The sequence below is a fragment of the Pinus tabuliformis genome, chromosome J (assembly GCF_031772625.1).
Source record: "Pinus tabuliformis cultivar Carrire ecotype Pingquan chromosome J, CPIR1, whole genome shotgun sequence".
NCBI lineage: Eukaryota > Viridiplantae > Streptophyta > Pinopsida > Pinales > Pinaceae > Pinus > Pinus tabuliformis.
Genome location: NC_142295.1, coordinates 10,815,579 through 10,828,850, shown reverse-complemented (window position 1 = coordinate 10,828,850; position 13,272 = coordinate 10,815,579). Strand labels below are relative to the sequence as shown.

Here is a 13,272-nt window from a genome sequence, read left to right as displayed (position 1 = left end):
TTTAAATTTCTAATTTTAAATTCTGGCTCCAAAATATCAAGTTGGTTCTCAAATTGTTTAGTCGGCCCAGCTATTGAGGCACCCATTCGGCCTCCTAGAAGAATCTATGTAAAGGCTTCGACCTCCTCCTAAATGGCATTCGGATCATCTTCTCCTCAAGTAATTCAAATCACTCTTACTCCTCTGTTCAAGAAAAGGAAAAAGGAAGATAGCAAGTCGACTTCATGGGTAGACAATTTCTTCTGGGCAGATTGAAAGTTTATGGGCAGTCCCTGGCAGACTGAATCTTTTCTGGGCAGACCTAATTAGTGAGAATACTTACCTCTGTTTGAACAGGATTGCCTATGGTCAGTTTGACGTTGTTTTAGACTGTAAAGACTAGATGTATCCCTTGTTGAATTGAATGATTTCTCTAAGGAAAAGGTTGCTGGGATTTTCCCCCAAGTGAGTTTTCCCAGGGTAAAAATCTTGTGTCTCTTGATTGGCTGTCTCTTTATGATTCTACTGCATCTTTGTCCTACTGTTGATGTCTTCTCTGTAATTGATTAATGATGATGAGAATATGAAAAAAGATTAAATCGTTAGAAGTAATTATCAGTTTAAAAGACCTATGAAAATTCAACATTGAGTTGGTTATCCATAAACTCAACTTCATATTTTGCACACAACCAATCTTATATAGCATTGGTTATCTATAAGCCCACTTATTGGTGTATTCGAGTTGTGTATCCATAAACCCACTCTCATTTTAACCAGCAAGCCCTATATTGAAGAGTTTTGTTCTGTCTGTGAAATAATATCTAAAGAAAAAAATTATTGTCAAAATTTTTGAAAGAACATCTCTATCAGTTTTCAATTCCCTATAATTGTTTATATTTATATTTGTCAACCAGTTCTCTGCAACTTGGCTATTGCATTGAATCTTTTGAGTGTTTTTCTCTTAATTTTCTCCTCCTCCTTAAATTTGTGGACAGATTGAAATTTTACATTGCATTTAGGACCTAGGTTATGACTTTAGCTGATTATTGTTTTGTTCTATTCTTGTTAGTTATAAATTACTACTCCCAGTCTGAAAAGAGTTTTTCCTGGATATATTATTTCAATATTGCAGGCATGTTTCCTAATCACATCCCAAACCCAGAGGATAAATCAGCAATGGCAGCAGTCACCAAAGCTGTCCGTGATCATAAGGCTGATCTAGGAATCATATTTGATACTGATGTTGATCGGTAATGAATTCAGGCAAAATAAATTCTCAAACTACCAAGAATAGGTGACCTACATACTACGTTGGTAAAGCTACACGCTTTCACTCATAGATGAAGCTGTTATGTGCTAGGGCAGGTCTGCTGCAGTTGATTCAACTGGTCGTGAGTTTAATCGCAACCGTTTGATTGCTCTGATGTCAGCCATCGTTCTAGAAGAAGTAAGATTTATTGTACCTTACTTCTAAGGAGATCTGAATGAATGCTGATAGGCTTTATCATGGTATATTAATAATATAAATAAAATTGAGATAACACTATATTTTCCTTGTTTGCTCTTATCAATGGTTTAACCAGCATCCAGGGACAACAATTGTGACCGACAGTGTAACATCAGATGGGTTGACCGCCTTCATAGAAAATAAGCTAGGTAAGTTCATAAACATTCACTTTATTTTAATGGTCAGGTGGGTTGACTACTCTTATAGAAAATAAGTTTAGGTAAAGTTCAGAAACATTCACTTTATTTTAGTTTGTTAGGAGTATGGTTAGAATTTGCCAGATTTTAACTAAATATTACTTTTATTTTCCTAGGAGGAAAGCATCACCGTTTTAAGAGAGGATATAAAAATGTCATTGATGAAGCTATTCGCTTGGTGAGTTTTGTTTTATTTATTGAATAATTTTTTTTCAAGAAATTTCTCCATTCTGCATGATAATATCTAATTTCAGTAATTGTTTATGTTTTAAATTGACTCAATGTTCGAGTCTTTTCTCAGAAAGTATGGGAATTGTTTTACTCCGAGGCAGAAACTTGTGCATTTTAATCATATTCCCTTAATATAGATGAAGACCTTTTTTCAACCCGTGTAGATACAGAGATAACCACATTAAACTCGGTCATTTCCACTATTCTCTTCTAGAAGTCCTGCTATGGTGTTCAGAATCATAACAAGAGTTGCAAGAAATCTGTGCAGACTCTGGAGCCATCACATACTCCATCTACAGATGAGTCAGACTGGTAACACCACCAAATCTGATTGTTTCAGACAGAAATTGGAGATGCAGCTTCCATCCCTTACAGCACCTTCAGTTAGAAAAAAAATAATAACTCTGCAGGAAAGCAACAAGTGCCCTACAGTGATGTACACTGGGATATACGATGGTATATATACCATTTGATGTGCACGTTCTGGGGTATATATACCTAGAGGGTTTTCCACCTAAAAATCTTTGTGTCTATTGTTTTATCTTCTGCATTGTTGTATGGCGTTGTCTATTGTTGTTATATGTTTATGATTATCTGAAGAGAAAAATAATATTAATAACTGAAGATTAACTAACGCTATAAAAAATGATTAAAAGTGCTAATTGCAAAGAAATACTATTTCACCCCCCTCTCAATATTTCCAACAAAGCAAAGTTGTTGTTTGGCAAAGCAAGATGAAAGTTGGCTTTGGCACGGGAGAATGGGTCACATGCACTTCAACAATCTGGTCAAAATCAACAAAAGGGAAGCAACAAGGGATATGCCAGGAATCTCGAAACCAACAAGCACCATGTGTAAGCATTGTCGGCATGGAAAGCAAACAATGGTTGAATTCAGAACAAGGAACACTCCAATTCAAGGCCATTGGGATTAGTACACACTGATCTATGTGGATCAATGAGAACTAAAAGATTGGATGGTGAACAATACTTCATGTTGCTTATCGACGATTACACTAGGATGGCAGTGGTATGTTTCCTAAAGAAAAAGTCAAAAGCATTTGAATGCTTCAGGATTTACAAAGAGATGGTTAAAAACAAGACTGATTTGAAAATCAAGTGCTTAAGATCAGATGATGTAGAAGAATTCACGTCTAAAGAATTCCAACACTTTTGTGAAGAACATGGAATAAAAAGACAATTCTTGACAGCCAGGACACCACAGGAAAATGGAGTCACCGAAAGAAAGAACAGAATAGTAGAGGAAATGGCTAGAACTATGTTGCATGACTCCAAACTAAGTAATATCTTTTGGGTACAAGCAGTAGAAACTACTGTTCATATTCTCAACAGAGGAATGCTCAGAAGTAACAACGACAAGACTCCATATGAACTATGGAAAGGGAGACTAGCAAATGTCAAGCACTTTAGAGTCTTTGGAAGCAAATGCTATATAAAAAGGGAAGATAAAAAGATTGGAAAACTTGACTCCTGGGTAGATGAAGGTATAATTGTTGGATACTCAAGCAAAAGCAAGGCATACAAATGCTATAATCTAAGACTCAACAAGATAGTGGAAAGCATAAATGTAACAATTGATGAAATGCATGGGCAAAAGACAAAGCAAAGAAGCACATCTTCAAAGGAGCAAGAAATAGAAGAACCAGAGCAAGAAGAAAATATGAAAGGAGAAGAACAATTATAAGAAGAGCTAATTGTCAATAATGATGAAATGAAAGATAATCAATAGGCACCTCTTAAAGCACCTAAATGATACTATCAGAAGAATCATCCATCGAAGTAGACCATTGCAAATATCAATGCAGGAATAGAAACCAGAAGAATCTAGCAGGTACCTATGCTAGAACAAGGACATCTTGCGCTGCTATCCACAATTGAGCCTAGCAACTTTGAAGAAGCCAGCCATGATGAACACTGGATCAAAGCCATGTAAGAAGAACTAGATCAGATTGAAAAGAATGAAACATGGGAATTGTTTCCAAGACCTAGGGACAAAAATGTTATTGGCACAAAATGGATCTTCAGGAACAAGTTGAACGAAGATGGACAAGTAACCAGGAACAAGGCGAGATTGGTATGTAAAGGATATGTGCAAGTTGAAGGGATAGATTTTGAAGAAACATTTGCACCTGTCTCTAGGATGGAAGCAATTAGAATGTTCTTGGCCTATGCCTGCTTGAGAAGGATTAAGGTGTACCGGATGGATGTAAAATCAACCTTTCTAAATGGAAAGTTACAAGAAGAAGTCTACATAAAGCAGCTAGAAAGATTTTTGCTAACGGAAAAAGAAGACTATGTATGTGTTGAAAAATGTAACTAGGTTCGGTCTTCATAATGACATGTGTAATTGTGATTTTATGTATTTAATATAAAGAAGAAAAATAAAATTATTTTTGTAATGCTTGTCTAATGAGTTTCATGAGCAAGGAATTTTATTTTAGTTATGGCTCCCATTGTGAGCCCTTAGGATTGGTCATAAAGTCAAATTGAATCAATGTCATCTATGAAGGACCCTTCTTGGGCATGTTACATTTGTATACGAGTCAATGAAAGAGTCAAAGATTCTCCAAGACCAAGCTCAAGCACCTCCAGCAAGTCAGCCTCAAGATGGAAAGATGAGCCTCCACCAAATGACATGTCGACCTACGACTCCTTCAAGTTGGCTAATGTACATGGGCAAACCACTATAAATAGGTAGCTCAGCCTCCATTGGTGCATAAGGAATTCGATTAAGGTCTGAAGCAAGAAGAAGTGTGAGAAACACACGAAAGTAGCCTCCATCCAAGAAAAGAAGAAGGGACTAGAAGCCTAGCTATTCTGGATTTGTTTTTAGGGCTATTTTATGTCACATGCGTGAAAGGATCTAGGTTTTCGATCTACTACAGGTAGGACGAATTACAGTCACACCAAAGTATCTAAGATTGGTGTCCATAAGGTCTACTTGGAAGGTTGAGTTCACTAACAAGGCGAGGAAGGTATAGCAAAGACATAGAAGGATAAATCTCTCCATGATCTCCTCCCTCATGTAACCTAGGGTTTCTGAAGGGAAGGTCGAAAAGTTGTAGAAATTGCAGGTGAACCGAATTGCAGTAAGGAAGGACGAGGTTGCAGTGAAAGTGTTGCTAAGGTCGAAGTTGAAGACTAGAGAGAAGCTGCAAGGATAAAGGTGACTTGGTCTTGGAGGAATCTTTGTCAAGGGTATAGGTCACGGTCTTGGTATTTGTCCATTGAAGTCTCTATAAGAAGAAGAATTCGTTTGGGTTTTCCTCTCAAGTGGGAGAGGTTTTGGCCCTGGTTGATAGTCTATATTTTGTGTCTCTTGTCTCTTTATTGTTTATGCTATGGTAGTTGTTTGATGAATAAGAACACTATAATAATCTAACTAAATAGAAGATCACAATCTAAAGAAGTAAAAAGCATTCACAAGCAATTATCATAAGAGAAATCACTTAACCTTGATGCCCTAGATTTCTCAACATGGTATCAGAGCTAAGGGGACAAAGTCAAGGAAGGGCATCTCATCAAGAGACACACAAGGATCAAATCTCGAAGGATATCTAAGGGAAGTCAAGAAGTGTCAAAACCCTAGATCGAAGAAGAAAGTCTACACCAGCGAGTTGTCTTGGAATCCTCAAGTCATCTCAAGAAACCACAAAGACCCTACTCAAGTTGAAGGACTTATACATCATGTTTCTTACTAAAGAAGCAAGATCAAGGACATTGTCATCATCTTCAAAAGGTGATCTCCCTCTCATTGAAGTAAGGATTTCATCCTTGAAGAAGATCATCCAAGAAGCATCAAAACATCATTAAGAAGTCATCATTGATCATCATCAACAAGAACAACACCATCAATGAATCTAAAGTGATCTCCCTCTTTGTAGGGTCAAGGATCATTCTTGAAGAAATCTATCTTCATCAAGGAGAAGTTCTCTATCATCTATATTATCACCAAATTCAAGGAGGCAGGGAGTGAAAGAAGCATCTTTGCAAGTAAATATATTTATGTTTGAATCTGTCAAAATGTCTTTTTGCAAGGAAAGCAACAAATTGGTTGGGGCTTCAAACAATCTTGCATGGAAGAAGATGACAGATATGAATCTCATTGAAAATGAGGTTATCGATCATGTCGAAGGATCTATCACCAAACCAACGAAAGAAGATGCTCAAGCACTTGCAAATTTTATGAAAGGGGAAGTGAAGGCTCAAAGGATTCTCATAGAATCCATCAAGGATCCCCTCATTCCATATATATCTAAACTCGACACCTTAAAAGAAATATATGACAAATTGGTAGAGTTGTTTTTTGTAAGCACTGCAAGAGAAGTTATCTCTCTAAGTAAAGAACTCTACAAGCTAAGGATATCAAAAGAAGGCATAGCCTCATACTTTATGAGGATATCCGAAATAAGGGATCTACTGCAAGATTTGGGAGAAATATTGTTTGACAAGGACATGACCAAAGGAGTGGGGTGACTTTACTTCAAGCATTGATGGGATGAAAGAAGCTACTCCATTCTAGGATCTATGGTCCTTATGCAAGATTGAAGAAACCAAGTTGAAGGCTAAAACTGATGTGGGATCAAGTGATAAAAAAATCAAGCATATGCTGCCATGACAAGCGGAAAATCTGGGAAATTTGGTCCTCAGAAAAATAAAAGGAACATAGCTAAGATTCAATGTTATGGATGTCAGGAATATGGGCATTACAAAAGAGATTGTCCTAAGCTCAAGAAGGACAATAATAAAAGGGGTAGAGAAGAAGCCCATATCACCAAAGAAGTGGAGGAAGCTGAAAAGAAGAAGTCCAAGAAAGTGGAAGTAAAAGATCTCTACTATGATTGAGAGGGTCTTCCTCACCTAGTTCTTTTCAAGTACTTGTTTTCAATTTGTTCTATTGTAAGATATGGGTATCATGATTCACTAAGGAAAATGATAGGATGCATCATGGCATCATAGAAACATTAAAAGCAAGAGCTCGTGATCATAGAGAAAAATAGCTAAAATAGAAGTCTATGACAGTGACCCATGGAAGAATATAGCTCTTGGTAACCTCATAGGAAGCATAAGTGGTACTTATGGGAAAAGAAGAAAAAGATCATCCAACACAAAGCTCATCATACACCAGTCAAAAGGGAACATTTGCTAGATGAGGATACTCAATCTCCTCTATTGGAATCTTCGTCGAAAGGTTCACCAGTCAAAAGGAAGCAAGGGTTTCATCAAGAATTCCAACTTTTGGAATTCATGGGATGATGGTATGATGACAAAAGAGTGAAGTAGATCAAGGGTTGAAGTTCTTTCAATCAAGGAAGTTGTTGAAAGGAAGTCTAAGATGGCTAAAAGAAAAATGAGGTATGTATGCTTGTATTCGATTGTAGAGTCATGTCATATGGTTGCGGGTAACATGGATAAATGCTCTATCTCGAGAACAAGATCAAAAGGGATCTGTTTTTTTTTTTAAGATGCAGCAAGGCATGGGTCACATTGTCTAGATGAAATCAACATAATATGTCCTCATATGATATATGAGGTGGTTGACAGTTATTGCAGGATCTTTGATAAAAGTTCCTGGGAAGAAAAGTGTGTGAAGAAAGAAGGAAAGAGATCGTGGAATATGCAACCATGAAGAAGGAAATCAACATCCGAGAACTGAAATATCTGACTAGGATATCTCCATGAAAGATATGATGACTATGATAAAGTCTAAAAAAGAAAGAGACCCTTGATAATATATATATATATATATATATATATATATATATAGATATATATTGGAGATGTGTCAATGTATGTAGGATGCTGATGCAAACTAGAAGATGTCATGATGAAAGACCATCACAAAGGTAATTTTGATTTAATGTTCATTCCTTATTTTTGAATAATATCTGGATGGGCTTATGCAGGGCTGCCAAGGGAAGAGCTATGGATATCTTCCACCACTGATGTCCATGTAGTAGGATGAAAGATCCTTAAGGAAACATGGCATGAAGGAAGGCCAGATATGAATTGATGGATCACTTTCTGATGAAAGGAATAATGACATGACTGACTCATGGATGAAAGTGATGGATGGTTTGTGCCCTATGAAGAAGTCCCAAAACATGAAGACTCTTGAATAAAGAAAAGAAGTTCATGACATCATGAGGAGGAGTTATTCAAGCAGTTGGTTACCCCATCATCTCCACCTAAAGAATTGCTGTAGGTCCCTAATAAAGAGGGAGCCTAGAAACAAGTTTCTAACTTGGTAGAAACTTGAAAGCAAATTCTTAAGCCAAGAGGGAGCTTAGGTACATTCCTTCATTAGAATAGGTATATCCTCCCTAATTAAGAGGGAGAGATAGGCACATCATTCTTGTCTTCACTTGGGAAGACAGAATGGAGGATTGAGTAAACATCTGGCATTCGATGCTCTTTGAGGATGAGTTAGTCTTGGTGGAATGCTCTTTGAGGATGAGTTAGTCTTGGTGGAACATACTTTGAGAAAACCTGGGTGGGTTATGTTCCGAGAGACAATGATGAGGGTGTCTATACATCATTGGTCTCACTAGCATTGTGCTCTGATCTTGTGGAGAGATAGAGCAGTTTGTCAATGCCTTGCTATGTGACAATGTAGGATGATATGATGCTATACATATGGGTTGCCAATCCTCTTCTTATGGGAATTCTTCAGATTGAGAATGTCCAAGTACCTTGTATAGATTATGAATACCTCCCTTGCTAAAAGGGAGTGTTGAAAAATGTAACTAGGTTCGGTCTTCATAATGACGTGTAATTGTGATTTTATGTATTTAATATAAAGAAGAAAAATATAAATATTTTTGTAATGCTTTTCTCATGGGTTTCACGAGCAAGGAATTTTATTTTAGTTATGGCTCCCTTTTTGAGCCCTTATGATTGGTCATAAAGTCAAATTGAGTGAAGGTCATGTATGAAGGACCCTTCTTGGACATTTTACATTTGTATATGAGTCAATGAAAGAGTCAAAGATTCTCTAAGGCCAAACTCAAGCACGTCCAGTAAGTCGACCTCAAGATGGAATGATGAACCTCCACCAAATGACATGTTGGCCTAGGATCCCTTCAAGTCGGTTTATGTACATGGGAAAACTAGTATAAATAGGCAACTCGGATTCGATCAAGGTTTGAAGCAAGAAGTGCAAGAAACACATGAAAGAAGCCTCCATCCAGCAAAGAAGAAGGGACTAGAATCCGAGTTATTCTAGATTTGTTTTTAGGGCTATTTTCTATGACACGTGCGAAGGGATATACGGTTTCAATCTACTGCTGATAAGACGAATTACACTCACACCAAAGTATCTAAGATTGGTGTCAATAAGGTCTACTTGGAAGGTCGAGTTTACTAACAAGGCAAGGAAGGTATAGCGAAGGCATAGAAGGATAAATCTCTCCATGATCTCCTCCCTCATGTAACCTAGGGTTTCTGAAGGGAAGGCCGAAAAGTTGTTGAAATTGCAAGTGAGCTGAATTGCAGTAAGGAAGGATGAGGTTGCAGTGAAGGTGTTGCTAAGGTTGAAGCTACAAGGATAAAGGTGACTTGGTCTTGGAGGAATCTTGGTGAAGGGTCTAGGTCATGGTCTTGGTATTTGTTAATTAAAGTCCCTATAAGAAGAATAATTCGTTTGGGTTTTCCTCTCAAGTGGGAGAGGTTTTGGCCTTGGCTGATAGGCTATATTCTGTGTCTCTTGTCTCTTTATTTTTTATGCTTTGGTAATTGTTGTTAGTTTTTGGTAGCATCGGAAGTGCTCTAGCCTTGAAAATTGTCGGAGAGGCTAAGGCACATGAGTTTTAAAAAACCTAGAAACCATTTGGTGAAATTCCACCCGGATTGTATTTTATTAAAATAATTAATATTTTTAATGGAGTTCCTAAGTCTAAACTTAGGGAAATTAAAATATTAATGGGTATTAATCAAAATATGGGTGAGTGATCTAGAAGGCAGATCAAGTCATGTTTTAATCTTAGCTGTTGATTAGAGACTTCATCTCGGTTGTTGAAGACTCAACAGGAAAAGTATAAAATGGAGGTTTGGGGTTCATTTGGAAACACACAGAGAGATTGAGGAAATTGATTTTCTGAGGTGATAAGTTCTCAGGAGGAAAATCGATTAGGGAGATCTTGCAGCAGAGGGGCGGTGAGAATCCGGGAGAATGACTTTCCAGAGAATACTGACAGAGAGGCGAAGAGAGCTTGTAGAGAGGCAACACAGTAGCTGGGAGAGCTGACACAGAAAAGTTGCCTGTCACACAAAATCCAGAATTGTTGGAACTGTCGGGAACTGCCGGAACTATCGGGAACTGCTGGAATAGCTGGGAGAGCTGATGCAGAGGTAGCGCAATAGCTGGGGGAGCTAACACATAAAACTGTCTGTTACACAGAATCCAGAACTGTCGGAACAACTGAAACTGTCAGAATTGCTGGGAGAGCTGAAGCAGAGGGTAGAGAAGTTGACGCAGAGCCTACGTAGGGCCAGTGCAAAAATAACCGGGTTTAGCCAGTCTTGTGCCGGATTAGTTAGAATTCTGCCGGGTGAAGTGAGGTAAAACTTACTCAGATTTTCGCTAGTATTTTTTCTTTGTAAAGGATTGGTAGATGAGCATCTTAGATTTGTATTCAGAGATTTCTCCTGCATAATAATAAACCCTCAGAGTTGTTGCACCGGTTTACTATAGTGTCGAAAAACAAGTGTGTCCTATGTATCTTGTTCTTTGCTCTGTTTTCTGTTTCATGAGATCATATAATTAATTAGTATAGGCTACAAAAGTAATTTGCTTCAGTATTTAGAAGAATAACTTGATGAATGTAAATTTAAAAATCAAGTAGGTGAAGTAGATTCATATTTGCTGCAGTAGGGTTTCCTTCGAGTCTAGGAATTTTCACATGTTATCAGAGCATTTATTTTGAAACAGGAAGAGCAGATCCAGTCTTGAGCAGTGCGGCTGAAAGGTGCACTTGGCAACAATTCAAATCCCCTTGACGGGATTGCGCAGTCCTTGCCGGGAAGCAAATCCGAGGAAATCTCTCTCTGAGTGAGACGATAGAGAGGTACCATTTCCGGTTTGTGAGTTTGCAGAGGCAAAATGAGTGACGTAGAGCCTTAGCGCAGTGCTTGAAGGGCGCAGTTTCTACCGGGGCAGAAATCCGTCGGAAAAGAGCGAAGACACATAAAAGGGGAATTTTCTCCTCAGAGGAATTTTCTCGCCAAAAGTTCAAATTTTTCACTTGTCGGGCAGTAGACCAGTGCTGCGTAGTGACTAGAGGAGTCAATTCGACAATTTGGGTGAGATGGCATCACATGGGCTCAGAGATCAGGACAGGTTGGACGGTGCCTCCAACTATGTCATATGGAAGACCAGAATCTTAGCCGTTATGGAGGAATATGATCTCAAGGCCTACGTCAAAAGTGTTGTAGCTGTTCTTGTTGACAACGATCAAAAGAAGAAATACAAGGTCGAGCAGGGGAAGGCAAAGAGGCTTATTCTCGATGGAGTTCAAGATCATGTGATCTCACACTTGCAGGGCAAGGTTACAGCCTGAGAGATATGGGAAGCCTTGTCTTCTTTGTATGAAGGCTCTTCCGAACAGCGGAAGATGTATTTGGAGCAGAAGTTGCAGCGGACTTCGATGCAGAAAGGAGAAGGGGTGAACCTCTATCTTCAGCGTCTTCAAGACACTAGAGACTAGCTTGCTGCAGTGGGGTCCACTCCTCACCCAATTATGATGGTGAGGATAGCCCTGAATGGAGTCTCAGATGAATGGCAAGTTTTTGTCCAAAGCATATTGGGTAGAGAAAAACTACCTTCATGGGAGGAGATGTGGGTGGCTCTTCAACAGGAGGAGTTAAGGAGGGACCTAGTGAAGGTCAACCTCAATGGCAGCAATGGGAGTGGCACAAAGACGAAGGAGGAGGAGGAGAACACAACTCTAGCATCGAAGGGATAGCAGAAGCCGGAGCGAAAGAAGGACATTTTAAAGGTGAAATGTTTCAGTTGTGGCGAGATGGGCCACTATGCATCTCAGTGTCCTTTGAAGAAAAAGGACAAGGATGAGAAACATGATCCTAAGGCTACCTAAGTAAAGATTGACGAGGATGAGTTTGCCATGAGTGCCCACGCATCTCCAGGAGGGAGTTGGGGCGATATTGAGCTGTAGTCAGAAGGACTACATGTGGGCAGGATCCTTGAGGAGTCCACCCCTTAGATCGATTCCTTGCTACGGGAGCCCAAGATTCAGCAGTAGAGAGATGGACTTAGTGTCAGATGATACAGTGGAGTGTTTGGAGGACAAATGCAGTAGTTGAGACCAAAGACTGATAAACACAGAGCAAGGTTGGCACAGTGCAGGAGTCAGCAGCAGCGCAAAAGATTTAGAGGGTCAAAATCAGCAGCAGTTAGATTCCAACATTCATTGTATTATGTTTAACACAGTTAAGTTCAATTAATTTTGGATGTTTTTCAGTTGCTTCTCTCAGCAACTGAGTTGCAGTACGGATGTAGTGTTAGCAATGGCAGTGCTAGCAGCATGGCGGATGCAACATTTGAGAGGGAGTTGTAGTACAAATGCAGCAGTGGTAGTGGCAGTGTCATGGGCAACAATATAGTAGCAGCAGTAGCATAGTGTTGGTGGCAGCAACAGTGCAGAAAGGAGGTGCTTCAGAAACAAAGCAGCATGCAAGTGGACATTGTTGCTAGAGCACTTTCCTCGCTAAGAGGGAGTGTTAGTTTTTGGTAGCATCGGAAGTGCTCTAGCCTTGAAAATTGGTGGAGAGGCTAAGACACATGAGTTCTAAAGAACCCAGAAACCGTTTGGTGAAATTCCACCCGGATTGTATTTTATTAAAATAATTAATATTTTTAATGGAGTTCCTAAGTCTAAACTTAGGGAAATTAAAATATTAATGGGTATTAATCAAAATATGGGTGAGAATGATCTAGAAGGCAGATCATGTCATGTTTTAATCTTAGCTGTTGATTAGAGACTTAATCTCGGTCGTTGAAGACTCTATAGGAAAAGTATAAAATGGAGGCTTGGGGTTCATTTGGAAACACACACAGAGAGATTAAGGAAATTAATTTTCTGAGGTGAGAAGTTCTCAGGAGGAAAATTGATTAGGGAGATCTTGCAGCAGAGGAGCAGTGAGAATCTGGGAGAAGGACTTTCCGGAGAATACTGACGGAGAGGTGAAGAGAGCTTGCAGAGAGGCAGTGCAGTGGTTGGGAGAGTTGCTGCAGAAAAGTTGCCTGTCATGCAGAATCCAGAACTGCCGAAACTGCGAGGAGAGCTGATGTAGATGTAGCGCAGTAGCCGGGAGAGCTAAC

At 39.0% G+C, this 13,272-nt stretch overlaps 1 protein-coding gene across 3 annotated transcripts in view; it reads left to right on the top strand.

Annotated features, from left to right (window-relative positions):
• Window positions 1-13,272, top strand: part of LOC149225175 (phosphoglucosamine mutase family protein) — a 248,949-nt gene that overhangs the window by 217,475 nt on the left and 18,202 nt on the right. For all 3 annotated transcript variants that reach the window (XM_089376975.1, XM_089376973.1, XM_089376974.1), the window contains 4 exons: window positions 1,112-1,229; window positions 1,345-1,426; window positions 1,563-1,635; window positions 1,800-1,861. In XM_089376975.1, coding sequence (XP_089233101.1) covers window positions 1,112-1,229; window positions 1,345-1,426; window positions 1,563-1,635; window positions 1,800-1,861 — 335 coding nt within the window. The remainder of the gene's footprint in view (window positions 1-1,111; window positions 1,230-1,344; window positions 1,427-1,562; window positions 1,636-1,799; window positions 1,862-13,272) is intronic.